We start from the raw sequence: 18,992 nt of genomic DNA, 5'->3' as shown, positions 1-18,992 counted from the left end.
TTATAAAAAAAAAAATAGATGATCCTCAGAGCTTGCTGGACCAAGTTTAGTGCTTGCCTCCACGAGTTGCTCAATGGCAGACTCCAGCAATGTTATCCGAAGTGAGGTGGTCTGTATTGCAAATGTTTGTAAGGCTATTTTTAAAGGTGTCCTTGTATCATTTGTATTCATCGCATTAATGTAATTTGCCCTAAAATAATTGCCCATAGGGCATCAATGTGGCGCAATGGTTAGCACTTCTGCCTCACGGCGCCGAGGTCCCAGTTTCAATCCTGGCTCTGGGTCACTGTTCGTGTGGAGTATGCACATTCTCTCCGTGTTTGCGTGGGTTTCGCTCCACAACCCAAAAGATGTGCAGGATAGGGGGATTGGCCACGCTAAATTGTCCCTTCATTAAAAAACAATTGGGTACTCAAAATTTTTTTGAAAGACAATTGCCCATGGAAGGTCTGTTTGTGGCTTATCTTATACAATTGGTGTGCCCCTAAATGTTACTCCAAGCTACACTCGGAAATACCATTTTCTAATAAAGATTCATTTATTTGCAAGATCATCTATTGAGCTGCCAATACAGATGCTAAGAAGCACACATATATTTGTTGACCATCCATTCATGTGCCTCATCAGTTACCGTAAGAAGTCTTACAACACCAGGTTAAAGTCCAACATGTTTGTTTCAAACACTAGCTTTCCCAGCACTGCTCCTTCCTCAGGTGAACCTCCTCAGATTCACCTGAGGAAGGAGGTGCTCCAAAAGCTAGTGTTTGAAACAAACATTTTGGACTTTAACCTGGTGTAAGATTTCTTACTGTGCTCATCCCAGTCCAACGCTGGCATCTCCCCATCATCAGTTACCAAAAGTACCTGAAACTCGGCTGGAATCTGGTGCAACAGGTTTCCCCTGGTTTCAGCTTTAGTAAACTGAGAACATCAGCGAATGCCCGCCCACTATTCTGGGGCTATAAGTGGCATCACTTCTACTTCTCATCCTCAGCTTGTTCGGGAATGTGAAAGCAGATTAAATCGTTTCTCTTGCAACGTCGCAGTTTGTTTCCACAAAACCACAAGAATGGCATCAATGGGACTCCAGATTCTGGGCATAGCTCTGTGTGTATTCGGCTGGCTGGGCGCTCTTCTCACCTGCGTCCTGCCCATGTGGAGAGTGACCGCTTTCATCGGAAACAACATCGTGGTGGCGCAGATCATTTGGGAAGGTCTCTGGATGAACTGCATCGTTCAGAGCACTGGGCAGATGCAATGTAAGGTGTACGACTCCCTGTTAGCCCTCTCCCAAGATCTGCAGGCTTCCAGAGCTCTAACTGTTATCTCACTCGTGGTGGGGATCATCGGCATCCTCGTCTCCATTGTTGGAGGTAAATGCACCAACTGTATAGAAAACGAGGCAACAAAAGCCAAGGTCATAATTATAGCGGGAATTACCTTCATCCTGGCTGGAGTTTTGACCCTGATCCCAGTGTCCTGGTCAGCAAACACCATCATCCAGGATTTCTACAACCCGCTGGTGACGGACGCCCAGAGGAGAGAACTTGGAGCTTCTTTGTACATCGGTTGGGGCACCTCGGGTCTGCTGATCCTCGGAGGGGCTCTGCTCTGCTGTTCCTGCCCTCCCAAAGATGAAAATAACTACTCTGCAAAGTATTCCGCGGCGAGATCTACAACTCCAAGCAAGAACTATGTGTAACTTGGAATGGAATAGATGGGTACTCATTTCCAGAGACACACCAACATTGTTCATCAATTGAAGAGTTAAAGCAATTTACTATAAAGCGCCTGTTAAGAAATTCGCTGAATGATTATTTTTTTAAAAGTTCAGTGACTATTTAACCTTACGTGTCTGTTACCGAAGTTATCAATATCAGGAAGGATTTGAAGTCAGTGCGCTTGCAACCAGCACAACCTCAGGTACAGAGTTTGCAAATCTGTCCAGAGTTGGAAAGTAAAGGTAGTTGTTAAAGAGAGATACTGTTGGAGATGGCAAGATTTGATAAAATAACCGATATTTAGCGGCTGTTTATATAATGTATAGAAATGAAATTGGTTTAGAAATTAGTCGGCGATTCACCTATCTGGAGACTTGCTTTATAAAGCAAGGCAGCAGGGTAGCATGGTGGTTAGCATAAATGCTTCACAGCTCCAGGGTCCCAGGTTCGATTCCCGGCTGGGTCACTGTCTGTGTGGAGTCTGCACGTCCTCCCCCTGTGTGCGTGGGTTTCCTCCGGGTGCTCTGGTTTCCTCCCACAGTTCAAAGATGTGCGGGTTAGGTGGATTGGCCATGCTAAATTGCCCGTAGTGTCCTAATAAAAAGTAAGGTTAAGGGGGAGGTGATCATGGCTCAGCACAACATTGAAGGGCCTGTTCTGTACTGTTCTATGTTCTAAAGCTGTACAGGAATGAGAAAACCTACCTGCCACTGGGAACATATGGACCATTTGGAAAGATTCAGCCGCTGCATTTCGCATAAAGTGAGAAAGTGATAATTGTGAAATGGATCTGTACCTAAACTGAATAGGTTCGATATTTTAACGAATGATCTCAACACTAATCATATTTGTATTTCAATTGTATCCGTGATTGAAGTTATGACTTTTCATTTTCTATTCTTTTCTTAATGTTACTTCCATTCATGTATATTTTAAAGATTGTCTGAACCCGTCTTTTCCAAGACTCGTTTATTTAGACCACTGTATGTTCAATGATCGGGGGACTTATTATATTTGTAAAGCACAAGAGGCAAAATAAAAACTCTTTTGTGACAATTTTAGTCTACTTTATTAATGTGCGGGGGAAAAAAATAACAAAGAGAAAGGGACGCAGGGGTACAGGTCCACAAAAGATAAAAAATACTCGGGCGAGCAGGGGCATTCAAAGGTAGTCAATTGGCTGAATTCAGGTCATTAGGAAGCAAATAAATTATGGTGAATTTCAATATAAGGTTGGTTGGACCACAATTGTAGTCATGGCAATAGACTGGCAGACATTGGGATTCTCCATTCCTGGGACTATTGGATTCTTCCGTCCCGCCAACCGCGAGATGCGGACAAAGGGAAAGTCCATTGACCTCGGGTGGGATCCTCTGGTCGCCGGGATCGTGCGGCTGGAGAATCCCGCCCTAAGTGTTGATACCGGGGCAGGATTCGTGGAGTTCCATGACAGCAAACCTGGCGCCACACCTGGACCGATTCAGTGACTGTTGAGGGGCTCACACCGGCACCAAGTGGAACACAATCGATTCCAAAAGGAAACAGTGCAGGATTCATCGGGTTCGCCGTTGATATGCTGGAGGCTGACAATCCGCATTTACAAACTTCAATCCCCACACACGCATCCCGGACAACAAGGTGACAGCAAGGAGAGCGGCACCCTATTTCATGGACATCGTGTTTGAGATGTCGTGGAGGAGGGTCGGGTGACCCTGTACCCTGGCCTGGGAAGGAGGCTGGCATCCGCTGCCGTTCGCCATGCCTGGACAGAGGTGGTCAGTGCCATGGGCGGCGGCAGCTAAACCCGAGACACTACACGTGTAGTGTCTCCCAACCGTCCTCCTCCTCTAACCAATTTGATAAGGTAAAGTTTTTTTTAACTCTTATTTGGTATAAGTTTGTTATTGAGTATTATAGTAGTTGAATTAAGCTTTTATTTAGCAGAGAAGTACTAGAAATTATTTAACATAAATTTGTAAACGTTAATTAAATAAGTAGAGATGGCTGGACAGGTGATGTGTTGTAGCTGTATGATGTGGGAGCTGGCTGATCCCATTGTGAACGGCAGTGACCACATCTGCAGCAAGTGTTGGTTGCTGGAAGAACTCCGGGTCAGAATTGATGATCTGGAGTCTGAGCTTCAATCTCTGCGGCACATCCGGGAGGGGGAGAGTTACCTGGACCTTTTGATTCAGGAGGCAGTCACACCCGGTAGATTAAGTAATTCAAATTCAGTAAGTGTTCAGGAAAAATAGGGTATGATTGTAAGTGAGGCAGGTCGGGGGATTCGGAGTTCAGGAGTGCAGGAGCCTCAGCCCTTGACCTTGTCCAACAGGTATGAGATTCTTGCTCCCTGTGTGGATGAGGAAAAGGGCTGTGGACAGGATGAGCCAGCTGACCATGGCACCATGGTGCAAAAGGCCATTCAAGAGGGGGGAGCAAAAAGACAAGTAGTTGTTATAGGGGATTCTATAATTAGAGGGACAGATAGTATCCTTTGCAAGCGGATAGGGAGTCCCGCATGGTGTGTTGCCTGCCCGGTGCCAGGGTGCGGGACATCTCCGACCGGCTTGAAAGGATACTGGAGCGGGAGGGGGAGGATCCAGTTGTTGTGGTCCACGTTGGGACTAACAACATAAAGGCTAGGGTGGAGGACCTGTTTGGGGATTATCAAGCACTAGGAAGGAAATTGAAGAACAGGTCCTCGAGGGTCATAATCTCCGGATTACTGCCCGAGCCACGTGCTAATTGGCATAGGGATAAGAAAGTTAGGGAAGTAAACACGTGGCTAAGGGATTGGTGCGGAAAGAGGGATTCCATTTCATGGGGCATTGGCACCAGTTTTGGAACCGGGGGGATCTGTACCGTTGGGACGGTCTCCACCTGAACCGATCTGGAACCAGTGTTCTAGCGAAAAGGATAAATAGGGTGGTCAGTAGGACTTTAAACTTCTGAGTCGGGGGGAAGGGAAAGCGACAGGGAGTAGGGAGTTAAATGGAAGGATAAGCAGCAGGTTAGCATGTGTGCAGGTGGGTTTAAGTTCAAGGCAGACTAGGAATGAAGCAAAAAGGAAGGATAACTTGGGACATCTCATGATGTCCAATTTCTCTAATAATGATAAGAAAGTCAGCATTAAGGCACTTTACCTGAATGCTCGTCGCATTCGTAGCAAAGTTGATGAATTGACGCAGGGGTGGGCAAACTACGGCCCGTGGGCCGCATGCGGCCCGCCAAAGGTCTTTATGCGGCCCACCAAGTCATTTTTTTAAAAAAAAATGTTTTTTTTAAAAGGTCAATGGTGGGGGGGGGGGGGGGGGGGGGGGGGGCTGTTGGGTTACTTACTGGTATAGGGTGGATACGTTGACTTGAGTAGGGTGATCATTGCTCGGCACAACATCGAGGGCCGAAGGGCCTGTTTTGTGCTGTACTGTTCTATGTTCTATATGAGGCGCCCAGAATCATAACAGGGTGAGGTAATTATTTTACTTAATATACTATGCGGCCTTTTAAAATTGTGAATTTCTGAATGTGGCCCTTGCACGGAAAAGTTTGCCCACCCCTGAATTAACGGCACAAATCATCGCAAATGAATATGACTTGATAGCCATTACGGAGACATGGTTGCAGGATGGTCACGACTGGGAGTTAAATATCCAGGGGTACCAGACGTTTCGGAGGGATAGACAGGTATGTAAGGGAGGTGGAGTAGCACTAATAATCAAGGACGACATCAGGGTGGCATTGAGGGATGATACAGGTTCTATGGAGGATGAGGTTGAATCCATTTGGATAGAAATTAGAAATTCTAAGAAGAAAAAGACACTGATAGGCGTAGTCTATAGGCCACCAAATAATAGCATCACACTGGGATAGGCAGTAAATGAAGAGATAACTAATGCCTGTGAAAAGGGTACAGCAGTTATCATGGGAGATTTTAATCTGCATAGAGATTGGTCAAATCAGCTCGGTCAGGGTAGCCTTGAAGAGGAGTTCGTTGAATGTATCCGGGATAGTTTTCTGGAACAATATGTAATGGAACCGACGAGAGAGCAAGCTATCCTAGATCTGGTCCTGTGTAATGAGGCAGGAATAATTAATGACCTCATCGTTAGGGATCCTCTTGGGAGGAGTGATCACAGCATGGTTGAATTTAGTATACAGATGGAGAGTGTGATGATAGAATCCAATACCAGGGTCCTATGCTTGAACAAAGGGGACTATAATAGAATGAGGAAGGACCTCGCTAAAGTAGACTGGAAACAAATATTTTATGGTAGGACAGTTGAGGAGCAGTGGAGTACTTTCAAAGAAATCTTTCATCGTGCTCAACAAAAGTATATTCCAGTGAGAAGGAAGAATTGTAAGAAAAGAGGTAATCTACCATGGGTGTCTAAGGAGATCCATGAGGCTGTCAAATTGAAAGAGAAGGCTTACAAAGTGGCCAAGATCAGCGGGAAACTAGAAGATTGGGAAAACTTTAAAGGTCCGCAGAAAGCCACGAAAAGAGCCATAAAGAAAAGTAAGATAGAACAGAAAAAAAAACTGGCACAGAATATAAGATCAGATAGCAAAAGTTTTTATAATTATATAAAACTAAAAAGAGTGGCTGAAGTAAACATTGGTCCGTTAGAGGATGAGAGTGGTCATTTAGTTATGAGATATGATGAAATGGCGGAGGCATTGAACAAATATTTTGTATCGGTCTTCACACTGGAGGACACTAATAACATGCCAGCAATTGACCGAGAGAAGAAGGTAGGTGAGGACCTGGAAACCATTACTATCACGAAAGAGCAAGTGTTGGGCAAGCTAATGGAGCTCAGGATAGATAAGTCTCCTGGCCCTGATGGAATGCATCCCCGGGTACTGATAGAGATGGCTGGAGTAATAGCAGATGCACTGCCGGTAATTTTCCAAAATTCACTGAACACTGGGGCAGTCCCAGAGGATTGGAAAACAGCAAATGTGACGCCACTGTTTAAAAAGGGAAGTAGACAAAAGATGGGGAATTATAGGCCGGTTAGCTTAACCTCTGTCTTGGGGAAGATGCTTGAGTCTATTATCAAGAAAGAGATAGGAGGCTCCTCGATAGAAATTGTCCCATTGAACGGACGCAACATGGATTCATGAAGGGCAGGTCATGATTGACGAATCTCTTGGAGCAAGGTAGACAAAGGGGACCCAGTGGATGTGGTGTACCTAGATTTCCAAAAGGCCTTTGACAAGGTACCGCACAAGAGGCTGCTGCATAAGATAAGGATGCATGGTGTTAAGGGTAGAGTACTAGCATGGATAGAGGATTGGTTGTCTAACAGGAAACAAAGAGTGGGAATAAATGAGTGCTATTCTGGCTGGCAATCAGTGACGAGTGGTGTGCCTCAGGGATCGGTGTTGGAACCACAATTATTTACAATTTATATAGACGATTTGGAGTTGGGAACTACGTGTAAGGTATCCAAGTTTGCAGATGACACGAAGGTGTGTGGCAGAGCAAAGTGTACTGAGGACTGTAAAACCTTACAGAGGAACATTGACACATTGAGTGAGTGGGCAAAGGTCTGGCAGATGGAGTATAATGTCAATAAGTGTGAAGCCGTGCATTTTGGTAGGAGTAACAATAGAACGGATTATTACTTAAATGGTAAAAAGCTGCAGCATGCTGCTATGCAGAGGGACCTGGGTGTACTTGTGCATGAGTCACAGAAGGTTGGTCTGCAGGTGCAACAAGTAATTAGGAAGGCAAATTGAATTTTGTCCTTCGTTGCGAAGTGGATTGAGTTTAAAAGTAGAGAGGTAATGTTGCAGTTGTACAAGGTGCTGGTGAGGCCACACCTGGAGTACTGTGTGCAGTTTTGGTCTCTACACTTGAGAAAGGATGTGCTAGCACTAGAGGGGGTGTAGAGGAGGTACACTAGGCCTATTCCGGAGTTGAGGGGGTTATCGTATGAGGAGAGCCAGAGTAGATTGGGATTATATTCACTGGAATTCAGAGGGTTGAGGGGGGATCTAATAGAAACATATAAAATTTTGAAGGGAATGGATAAGATAGAAGTAGAAAGGATGTTTCCACTGGTAGGTGAAAGTAGGACAAGAGGGCATAGCCTCAAGATTAGGGGGAGCAGATTTAGGACTGAATCAAGGAGGAACTTCTTCACTCAGAGGGTGGTTAAAGTATGGAATTCCCTACCGAAAGGAGTAGTAGACGCTACTTCATTGAATATATTTAAAGATAGGGTAGATGTTTTTTTGAAAAATAAAGGAATTACGGGATATGGCGAGAATGCGGGTAAGTGGTTCTGAGACCATGAAAAGATCAGCCATGATCTTATAGAATGGCGGAGCAGGCTCGAAGGGCCGGACGGTCTACTTCTGCTCCTAGTTCTTATGTTCTTATGTGCAACATCGTCAGGACTGGCCAGCAGTGCAGGAAGAAACTGCACGACCTCATCAGGGCGGCCAGGATGAGTAGGCAGCACTGTGCCCCTTGCATCAACCCCCGTTCCACACACCCTTAACCCCATCCCCCCACCACACTCGAACCCCCACCCTGCACCACATGTTGGCATCCATACCGGCCACCATGGACGGGTGCCCTTGCCAATGAGGCCACAGTGACCCACCCCCTGGGCTGCATGTGTCATCGACTGGCCGGGAGAAGACTGGCGGGGGACCAACCGAACCTCACCACAGCAGAGTAGAGGGCCCTCTATGCACGTTGGGCCAGAGGAAAAGGCAGCCACCGGGGTGGAGGTCCGCATCGGTCAAGAAAATGAGACCCCGTTGAATTGCGGTTCCCCATGACACATGTGTCACCCTGACACCACCCACGTTCCATCACCACCCTTACTCCCCGCTCCCAATCACAACCCCCTCCCTAACTCACCCCAGGCTGGGGGGACAGAAAATGCACAGTGTTAGGCTGTTGAAGCCACATGCAGCCAAGGGGGGTTGGTCGCTGTGGCCTCAGTGGTCTTGTCTTTTGTCTTACAAGAGGTGCTGGTGATGAGGCAGGCACTTCTGGTGTCCCGTGCCCCCGACTACAGCCAGAACTCCAGGTGCCCACCAGCGAAGAGGACGATACCGACACGGATGGGAACCATCGACCCAAATCCCAGATACCCTGGAGCTCCGGTCTGAGGATGACAGAGTTCCAGTCACAGCTGGCGTCAACACCCTCCACAATCCCAGAGACACTCACCTCGGTAGGGGATTTTAGTGAAGAGGCTCCTGGAGTGCTATCTTATGCAGACCATACACATGCTCCATTACATCAGGTGGAGGTAGGAACATCCGAGGAGGTGGACGTTCAGCGGGCGGGCCAACCCCAGGGACTAGCTGTGGTCCAACCCCAGGGACTAGCTGCAGTCCGGACAGGTTTTGGGCTTCTGGAATGGACAGTCCCAGAAATCGTGCAGATGCAGTCGAAGAGCCAGGGACTGCATGAAGATCTGTTGGCGAGCATCCAGCACCTGCAGGTACATTTGGAGGAGCCCAACCATGTGCAGGAGGTGGTGCCAACCATGCGTGCCACCCAGACCAACACCGCAGGGGTGGTGTCCGTGATGGAGACCTTGGGGGCCAAAGGTTTCAGCCATGGATCAACACGTCCATGGCCTGAGGAAATCTGGGCAGGCGGTGGCTGAGGCCCAGGACAGGGTTGCCCACTCACAGGCAGCCATGTGCCAGGTCCACCTGGACATTGCAATGGCGCTCATGAGCTTGGCTCAGTCACAGCAGGCCATGGCTGAGAGCGTCGGCGGCATTTCCCACGTACTAGCCGACGTGGCACAGGCCCCGAGGGAGGTGGCCCATTCCAAGAGGGAGATGGCACAGTCACTGGGTGATGTTGCGCAGTCCCAGGCGGAGGTGGTCCCCTCCCTATGCTCCATAGCTGCGAGCATGCAGATCCTGGTCGAGACCGCAGCGGGCCTCCAGGACTAGCAGTGCCAGGTGTTCGGGGAGCTTCAGGGGTTAGCTCCTCTCACACCCAAGTCTCCTGGAATAGGCCGGGGGCCACCGGGCACCTCAAGGGAGGATGAGGTGATGGGGCCCGTCCCAGTGCCTCCCACAGTCAACGTGTTGGATCATCGGAGAACCTTGCACTCCCCCCATCCTGTCCGTGGCGCATCACATGGGCAGCGGGCAGAACAGAGCCGCACCATGCCACCTGGGACACCCGAGCAGCAGCCGGGCCCATCCAGGCCCAGACTCCCCAAAGATGGCTGCCAAAGAGGATGCAAGTCACAGGGCGGGAAATACAGAAGGCCGCCTGCACTCCTGATGTACCATCTGGGGATTCACCTTGGCTTAGTGTTAGGGCCTATAAGGCCAGAAAAGTACACAGCAGTTAAGTTGGCACAGGTGTTGTATATTCTTCCCATGCCGACATGGGTCTCACCTCCACAACCCAAAAAGATGTTCAGGCTAGGTGGATTTGCCACGCTAAATTGCCCTGTAATTGGAAACAAGATTGGGCACTCCAGTGGTGGGGAGGGGGGGGGGGGGGGGGGGCGGGGAGCGTGTATGGGGAATAGGCAAACGTTGGAGGTGGGCTTTTCTCAGGGACTGCAGCTCAGCCAACGCTTACCGCTATGTTGTCCCAACTCCCCCCACCCCCCTTACGGTCACCACCTGTGCCAACCCGATGGGACTGTATAATGGAATGGCCAGCTCGCATGCAGGGATGTCTCAGATGGATGGTGGAATGTGCTGCCAGGGGCAGGGGTCAGATGTTATCAACCGATGCAGAGCAGTGAGGAGCGTGTCATCCGGAGCCGATGCCCCCGGCCAATCACCCCTCCGCCCCAGTCGGTGATCCTGGAGGTGATAAGAGCGTCCCGTGCGCGTTGACCCTGGCGCACATGTATCGCGGCCCCATATTGTGCCCATCTTCGGCCAGTCCCGCAACCTCATTGACAGATGAGGACTGGCATTCAGCCTTCTCTTGAGAATGGTGTCCCTTTGTTGCGCGATGTTGTGGAGGATGCAGCAGGCCACCACGATCCGGGCGACCCTCCTCACGCTATACTGGACGGCCCCTCCAGAACAGTCCAGGCACCTGAACCCCACCTTAAGGATGCCGAAGCACCGCTCGATCACAGCCCTGCTCGCAGCATGGGCGTTGTTGTAACGGTCTCCACATCATTCTGTGGCCCCTGTCATCAGCCACGATGGCAGCGGATAACCCCTGTTGCCCAAGAACCAACCCCCAGCCGGGAGGAGCCTCGTGGAGGCGAGGCACTGTCGAATGTGCCAGGGTGAAGGCTTCGTACACACTGCCTGGGTATCGGGCGCAGATGTGCATCTTATGGTCACACACCAGCTGCACGTGCATCGAGTGGATTCGGTTTGTGAAATTCGGCCTGGGCAGCACGGCAGCACAAGTGATGAGCACTCTGGCTTCACAGTGCCAGGGTCCCAGGTTCGATTCCCTGCTGGGTCACTGTGCCGAGTCTGCATGTTCTCCCCGTGTCTGTGTGGGTTTCCTCTGGGTGCTCCGGTTTCCTCCCACAGTCCAAAGACGTGCAGGTTAGGTGGACAGGCCATGAAAAATTGCCCTTAATGACCAAAAAAGGTTGAGGGGTTATTGGGTTACAGGGATGCGGTGAAAGTGAGGGTTTATGTGGGTTGGTGCAGACTCAATGGGCCAAATGGCCTTCTTCTGCACTGTATGTTCTATGTTCTGTAAGCAGGTGCTCGTAGAGGGACATGCATCCCATCGATCACCCTCTGGAGCCAGGCCATCTCGGCGATGGCGGCGAACCCCCCTGCCCGGGCATCCTTGTTGTGCTACTGGGCATATACAGCCTCCGTGACGGCGCAAATACACCTGTGCACCTAGATCTGCGTGATCCCGGACAGACCCCCACTCGGTGCCTGGAAGGAGCCCGTGGCGTAAAGGTTTAGTGCACCCGTCACCTTTAAAAACAAAATTTAAACAACCTAATTCATTTTTTCCAATTAAGGGCTGATTCAGTGTGGCCAATCCACCTACCCTGCACATCTTTGGGTTGTGGGGGCGAAACCCACGCAAACACGGGGAGAATGTTGGCCATCCGCCACCTTGATGGCCACGGGGAGCGAGTGTCCTCCCCCATTCCCACGCAGTGCCAGGTGCGCCAAGATCTGGCAGATATACCATAAGGTCCGCCTGATCAGCCTGAGTCTTTGATGGCATGTCCAGCCCGGCAGGTCCTAGAATGACAGGCGCGCCAGTACACACAAGGCCTCATGCAGTGCCTCCTTTGCAGCTCCTCCTCCTGCTAGCCTTGTTGGGCGGCCAGCTCTCCATCCTCAGTAGAACATAGAACAGTACAGCACAGAACAGGCCCTTCGGCCCTCAATGTTGTGCCGAGCCATGATCACCCTACTCAAACCCACGTATCCACCCTATACCCGTAACCCAACAACCCCCCCTTAACCTTACTTTTATTAGGACACTACGGGCAATTTAGCATGGCCAATCCACCTAACCCGCACATCTTTGGACTGTGGGAGGAAACCGGAGCACCCGGAGGAAACCCACGCACACACGGGGAGGATGTGCACACTCCGCACAGACAGTGACCCAAGCCGGAATCGAACCAGGGACCCTGGAGCTGTGAAGCATTTATGCTAACCACCATGCTACCCTGCTGCCCCAAAGGAGGTAGCTGCCTCCTGTTCCTCTGGAGCAGACTCTGCTGCTGCAGCGTCCTCCTCCTCTAAGGTCCCAGCTCATACAAGCACAGTGCATCCCCCAGGGCTGTGGCGATGAGGTGTAAGATCATCTTTGCTTGTTGAATTCCAACATCCATTGTCTGCAGGGAGTGAAAGACAGACATGTTAGCATGGTGCGTACCCCCGTGCCCAACCATGTCTGCTGGGCTACACGGTTGGCACTGCGGACTATGCCCCCACATGTCCCCACCCCGCACCCCTGGCACTGTCAGTTCCTGGCACCGTGGGGGCCTCTGACACTGGAGCCCGTGCCTGCTGCGAGGGTTACCATTGGCCAGCAAGGCCCTAGCCAGCTGTATGCTCCACGGCCCCCGTCTAGCCCCCCCCCCCTCCCTTAGGGCTACTGTGGCCGTTGCCCATGGACAGCCTGCGTGAAGCCCCAGTGGTAAGTTGTGGCCAGTTAGGATGGTATGGTAGAAAGTAGAGTGCGGGAGTGGTGGCACCTACACGTCTGGTGGCACTTTGCAGAACCAGGGGTCACGGTGAGTAGTCAGTGGGGTGAGCAGCAAGATGGCTGCCTTACATAATAATAATCTTTATTGTCACAAGTAGGCTTACATTAAAACTGCAAAAACGTTACTGTGAAAATCCTCCAGTGAAAGTCGCCACACTCTGGCACCTGTTCGTCTACACAGAGGGAGAATTCAGAATGTCCAAATTACCAAACAGCATGTCTTTCGGGACTTGTGGGAGGAAACCGGAGCACATGGAGGAAACACACGCAGCCACGGGGAGAACATGGAGACTCTGCACAGACGGTGACCCAAGCCGGGAATCGAACCTGGGATCCTAAGGCTGTGAAGCAACAGTTTTAACCACTGTGCTACCGTGCCACCCACAGTATTGGTGTTGCTCTGCATCACGAACCAGATGTCCAGCCAACTAAGCTAACTCCCTGGCTGCAGCAATGGCGGTCTGCGCCTGTACACCGCTCCAGTACCGTGGGGAGTTACCTAGGACCCAGGACCCTTCCTCCTGTCACCTCCCCCCACCCCCTGCCCTGGCAGAGGCCCCCTCCCCCATAACCAGCCCTGCTAGTATCAGGACCAGCAGCCCACAGTCACGTCTCTGCATGTCCTACCTCCTCTCCCTCCCTCACCAGCCGCGATGCCTGTTTCTCGAATTTTAAAAGCACAAGTGAACCTCGAGACAGAGATTCATGGAGACCCGTGAAAATACCGGGTCAGGCCCGCTAATGATTTGCAAACGGTGTTTATTGTATGCACGGAGTGGAATGCATTGATACCGCTGTCGAGGCACTGGAGAATTGCAATTTGGCGTGAACAGGCATCAATGACATCAAGGAACATGGAGAAAATGGTGTAGAGTTGGATGGACAGCCATGATCTATTTGAATGTGGAGTAGTCTCAATGTGCCAAATGGCCGACCCCTGTTTGTACGTCCTGCGTTCCTCTGTACCAGCATGCGAACATTCTGTGATTCCTATACAAGGACTCACTGATTCCTCTGAATGTCAGATTTCCCAGTCTCTCAACATGTTAAATACATTCTCTTTTTCTTTTTTTTCTCCCAAAGGGGATAACTACATACATCTCCACATTTCCATCAAATGCGCTTACCCTTGCATTCAACCATTTTATGTATCCCTTTAGCAATCCCCTTGTCTTCCTTAACTTCCACAAAGCTTTGTATCACTAGTGAACTTGAATATATGACTCAGTCCTCTCATCTAAGGCATTGGCATAGATTGTAAAAAGGTCAATGACCTTTCAGGTATGGCACTAGTTGCGACTGCCAACCTGAAAATAATCTATTTATTCATATCCCCTGTTTACTGTCTATTCACCATTCCTCAGTCCAATGTTTTTTTAAAACTTTTTCCAATTAAGGGATACTTTAGCGTGGCCAGTCCACCTGCCCTACATATCTGGCTGGTTTAGCACAGTGGGCTAAACAGCTGGCTTATAATGCAGAACAAGGCCAGCAGCGCGGGTTCAACTCCCGTACCAGCCTCCCCGAACAGGCGCCGGAATGTGGCATCTAGGGGCTTTTCACAGTAACTTAATTGAAGCCTACTTGTGACAATAAGTTATTATTATTATTTTTGGTTGTGGGGTGAGACCCACGCAGACATGGGGAAAATGTGTAAACTCGACAGTGACTCGAGGCCGACATCGAACCCGGGACCTTGCCGCCATGAGGCAGCAATACTAACCACTGCGTCACCGTGCTACCTCCTCAGTTTAATCTTGATGGTAGAGCAGATATGTGGCTTGGAGCTCATTTTGGGGTCAAACATGACACCATGTTTGTGAGCAGTTTGGTTCAGACACAGAGTTGCCAGGAAGGAAGATCGAGTTGGTGACTAGGGAACGGAGTTTCTTGTGCAGATCAAGGTCGCTTCGTTCTTCCTAATATTTAGTTGAAGGAAATTACTGTTCATCCAGTACTGGCGGTCAATCAAAGCAGTGTGACAAATCAGAGATACCAGGGGTTTAATAGTGATAGTGATGACGTAGGGCTGGGTAACATCAGCAAATATGGGGAATCAGACATGTTGTCCGGTTATGTTGCTGAAGGACAATGTAGATGCGATATAGGGGAGGATCAAAGGTAGATACTTGTAGGGACACCAGAGGTAACGTTGCAGGAGCAGGAAGAGAAACCATTGCAAGTGATTCTTTGGCTAAGACTGGATGGACAAGAATGGATGGAGGCTTGCGTTGACTCATCCAGCTGGATAACAGAGACAGTAAAGGGGTACAGCAAATATTGTGAGGTGAAAGAACAGGCACAAATATAATGCTGCATGCCGGTGATAATTTTGTACGGTAATGGTGTTAATCACATCCTTATAGATTGGATTGACAGGTTGTCATTTTAATTATTTAAAATTGATCTTGGTTTGAACTGACCCTTTGCTCTAGATACTGAGTTCTTCCTTCTTGCAGCAGGTGTCTGATGCTCTTTTGGAAACAATTCATTACCTTGCCATAGGGTTCCTAGATCAGATAAAGAAAATATCAAAGTTTATCTTTAAGTCAGCTCCTCCCATCATAAGAATGGCAGCAGGAACAGAGAGCAGAAAAGGCCTCTGAAGATTCGTTTTACATAAACTTAACTGTTTGTAAAATAAAAGAGTTACCGGAGGAAGTCACGTTCCCTTGTCCTCCAAATGACAGATTACTTAAAGCTACACTGGGCAATATCATTTTCGAATAAAGATTGGTTTCTTTACAAGGGGAAAATCTATTGAGCGACAAACATATGCCAAAAAGCACACAGATATTTGTTGACCAACCCATTTATGTGCCTCATCACATTACCAAATGTACCTGAAACTAGGCTGGAATCTGGTTCAACAGGCTCTCCCTGATTTCAGTTTAAGGATGCTGAGAAGAGGAGCTATGCCTGCCCATTACACGGCGGCTAAAAGTGCATCTCTTTTACTACTTGACCTCAGCTTGCACGGGATTGTGAAAGCAGACTAAATTCTTTCTCCACAATGTTGTTAATTGATGCCACAAAACTACAAGAGTGGCAACAGTAGGACACCAGATTCTGTGCATCGTACTGTGAGTGTTCAGCTAGCACGGCGCTCTGCTCACCTGTGTCCTCTCTATGTGGAGAGTGACCGTTGTCATTAGAAACAACATTGTGGTGGCATATATTATTTGGGAAGGTCTCTGGACGAACTGCATTATTCAGAGCACAGGGCCGATGCAATGTAAAACTCCCTGTTAGCCCTCCCTCAAGACCTCCAGATTTCCAGAGTTCTGACTGTTACCTGACTCATGGTGGGAGTCATTGGCATCCTCATCTCCATTGCTGGAGGTAAATACACCAACTGCATAGAAAACGAAGTAACAAAGACCAAGGTCCTCCTGGCTGGTGTACTGACCCTGATCCCAGTGTCCTGGTCAGCAAACACCATTATCAAGGATTGCTACAACCCAGTAGTGACATATGCCCAGAGGAGAGAACTTTGACCTTCCTTGGACACCAGTTGTGGAACCTCGGGTCTGCTGTTCCTTGGAGGGGCTCTGCTCTGCTGCACCTGTCCTCCCAAAGGTGAAAATCCCTACTCGGCAAAGTATTCCACGCCTTAATCTCCAGCTCCAAGCAAGAAAAATGGGGAATAGGGCAGCACAGTGGCGCAGTGGGTTAGCCCTGCTGCCTCATGGCGCCGAGGTCCCAGGTTCGATCCCGGCTCTGGGTCACTGTCCATGTGGAGTTTGCACATTCTCCCCGTGTTTGCGTGGATTTCACCCCCACAACCCAAAGATGTGCAGGGTAGGTGGATTGGCCACGCTAAATTGCACCTCAATTGGAAAAAATTAATTAGGTACTCTTAATTTTAAAAAATGATTCACACCCACACAGTGCATGATACTCATTTTAATACATCTGCATTGAATTAAATATTATTAGCAGCACCCCCGCCACATGAGCCTCATTAATGAATATTCATACCTTGCCAACGTGACTGTTTACAACAGGGACAGAACTGAAGCAGTCAAGAGGATCCCTCCGGGGCGCAGAGGTAAGTATAGCCTAGTGTTCTTCAAAGTCGGGGGCGCGACTCGCGGGCAGGTGTCGGGAGGGTCGCGGAACCGTTGTCCGCGATGCTCCCAATCGCGCAAATCCCCGCGCAGCAGCCGGCTTTTAATAACGCCGGCTGCAAGGGGCCGCAGTGTGAACGATGACCGCCGCGCAAGCGCATTCTGCGAACATGTAAAAAATCGGCCGCATTGCGCATGCGTGCCTGATCATCGTATGTGCATGCGCAATGCGGCCGATTTTTTTTTACATGTTCGCAGAATGCACATGCACGCCGATAATCGGGCATGCATGCGCAGTGCGGCTGCTATTTTTGTTAAACTGTTGCAACTTTTTGTTTTACAAGTTCTGCAGTGGTTTTCATTTATTTATTTTATTCTTTTTTTTTACAAGCTTGGGGGGATTTTATTTTTTTTTTACATTTATTTTATTCATTTTTTTTTTACAAGTTCGGGGAGGGGTTATTCATTTTTTTCATTTATTTTACTCATTTTATTATATTTTTTACAAGTTCGACGGGGGGGGGGGGGGGGGGGGGCGTTATTTGATAAAAATTTACAGGAAAAATATGCAGAACTTGACAGATGGAGACTCCATGCTTTCCGACAGCGGAAGGCTTCACCTTAATCCAACAGGTTCCATTGGAGGAGCATGTACGAGGGCCAAAGGGACCCAAAACCATTTCCTCCTTTTTTGTCTGCAGCAAACAAGGTAAGAGAAAATGGACAGTTGCTCAGGTCAGCCGGCATGGGTCGCGAAGGTCGGCCGGCGTGGGTCGTGAAGGTCGGCCAGGTTGGGTCCCGAAGGTTGGCCGGTTGGTAAAAAAGGGTCCCCGGAAAAAAAGTTTGAAGAACACTGGCCTAGACTAGGGGGACATGCTGGGGCAGCGCCAGACCATAATGAGAGCCCCATGATGTGGGGTGCAGGCGGAGTGTCGACTTTACTTCTGTGGTTTTGGTGAGGGGGGGGTCGCTGGATGTTGTGGGGGGCCGGGGGATGGTCCGGTGTGCGTGCAGACGGAGAGGAATGCCGCAAAAAATTACCATGGGGACGCGGGGGAATCCCCCAATGCCTGCGTGATGGGGGCTGGGGGTGTAAGGCAGCCGCACGGATCGGGATGCCGTTTAAAGATGGCGTCCTGATCTCTTTGGAGCTGGTTTCCGGCTCGGAAGATCCAACCCACCAGTGACACCGTAAACCATGCCGACCCATTTATTTTGTCAAAGAGGCTCAAGATTTGGCGAGAAATTGGTCTGTGCAACTGGAGGGTTACACAACAATTTTCTGTCCGAGTCTGAAACTTTGCCAAATTTTGGTTTGAGTCCACCCAATGTGTAATTTGGAATGGGATAGATTCAAAATAATTTCCAGAGATAAGGTTACACCAACACTCCATGTTTTCTGTATTATTTGCCAATCGAAGAATTAAAGCAATTTATCAGAAAGCGTTTGATAAGAAATTCACTCTATGATGGTTTTAAAAATTCAGAAACAACAGCTGAGCCTGTTAGGTTATTGATATTTTAAGGATTTGAAGTCAGTGCACTTGCAGCCAACACTACCTGAGATACAGAGTTTGGAAATCTGACCAGAGTTTGAAAGTAATGGCGGTTGTCAAAGGGAGTTCAGCTGGAGATTATAACGTTTTACAAAATAACCGATATTTAGCAGCTGTTTTCAGAGGGCTGGGTTTTCTGCTCCCCTCAGCCAGTAGCGGAATTCCCGTTCCAGCTCAGAATTGAGCTAAAATGGAATCAGCAGCTATTCCGATGCTCAGGCCCCTGCTGGAGGCGAGCTTTATGCCCCTCTCGGGTGGGGGCCTGCAAATGCGTCATTTGCATCCGATTAACGGGCTGAAAGTCCGATTCTCCACACCCTCAGGCTAGATTCACGAGGGCATCATTTGGTGCAGGTATTTTCCAGCGTGGCCCTGATACGGTGTACTGCTGCTGTCAATTTCCAGCTCATAGAACATACAGTGCAGAAGGAGGCTATTCGGCTCATTGAGTCTGCACCTACCCACTTAAGCC

At 49.2% G+C, this 18,992-nt stretch overlaps 1 protein-coding gene and 1 pseudogene across 1 annotated transcript; both read left to right on the top strand.

The window, feature by feature from the left end:
* The first annotated feature begins 990 nt into the window (after nucleotides 1–990).
* On the top strand, nucleotides 991–2,777 carry LOC119974736 (claudin-4-like). The gene has a single exon (XM_038813925.1). It carries the CDS (start codon nucleotides 1,070–1,072, stop codon nucleotides 1,700–1,702), a length of 633 nt encoding a protein of 210 aa, XP_038669853.1. The 5' UTR covers nucleotides 991–1,069; the 3' UTR covers nucleotides 1,703–2,777.
* A 13,231-nt stretch (nucleotides 2,778–16,008) lies between these two features.
* On the top strand, nucleotides 16,009–16,511 carry LOC119974524 (annotated as a pseudogene).
* The last annotated feature ends 2,481 nt before the right edge of the window (nucleotides 16,512–18,992 follow it).

This window comes from Scyliorhinus canicula, chromosome 12, assembly GCF_902713615.1.
Source record: "Scyliorhinus canicula chromosome 12, sScyCan1.1, whole genome shotgun sequence".
Taxonomy (NCBI): domain Eukaryota; kingdom Metazoa; phylum Chordata; class Chondrichthyes; order Carcharhiniformes; family Scyliorhinidae; genus Scyliorhinus; species Scyliorhinus canicula.
The sequence above is the reverse complement of the archived record's forward strand: the minus strand, read 5'-3'. Positions and strand labels throughout refer to the sequence as shown.

What these genes read in the sequence shown, in the direction of transcription:
- LOC119974736 (XM_038813925.1), top strand. Translation starts at nt 1,070, where the DNA reads ATGGCATCAATGGGACTCCAGATTCTGGGCATAGCTCTGTGTGTATTC.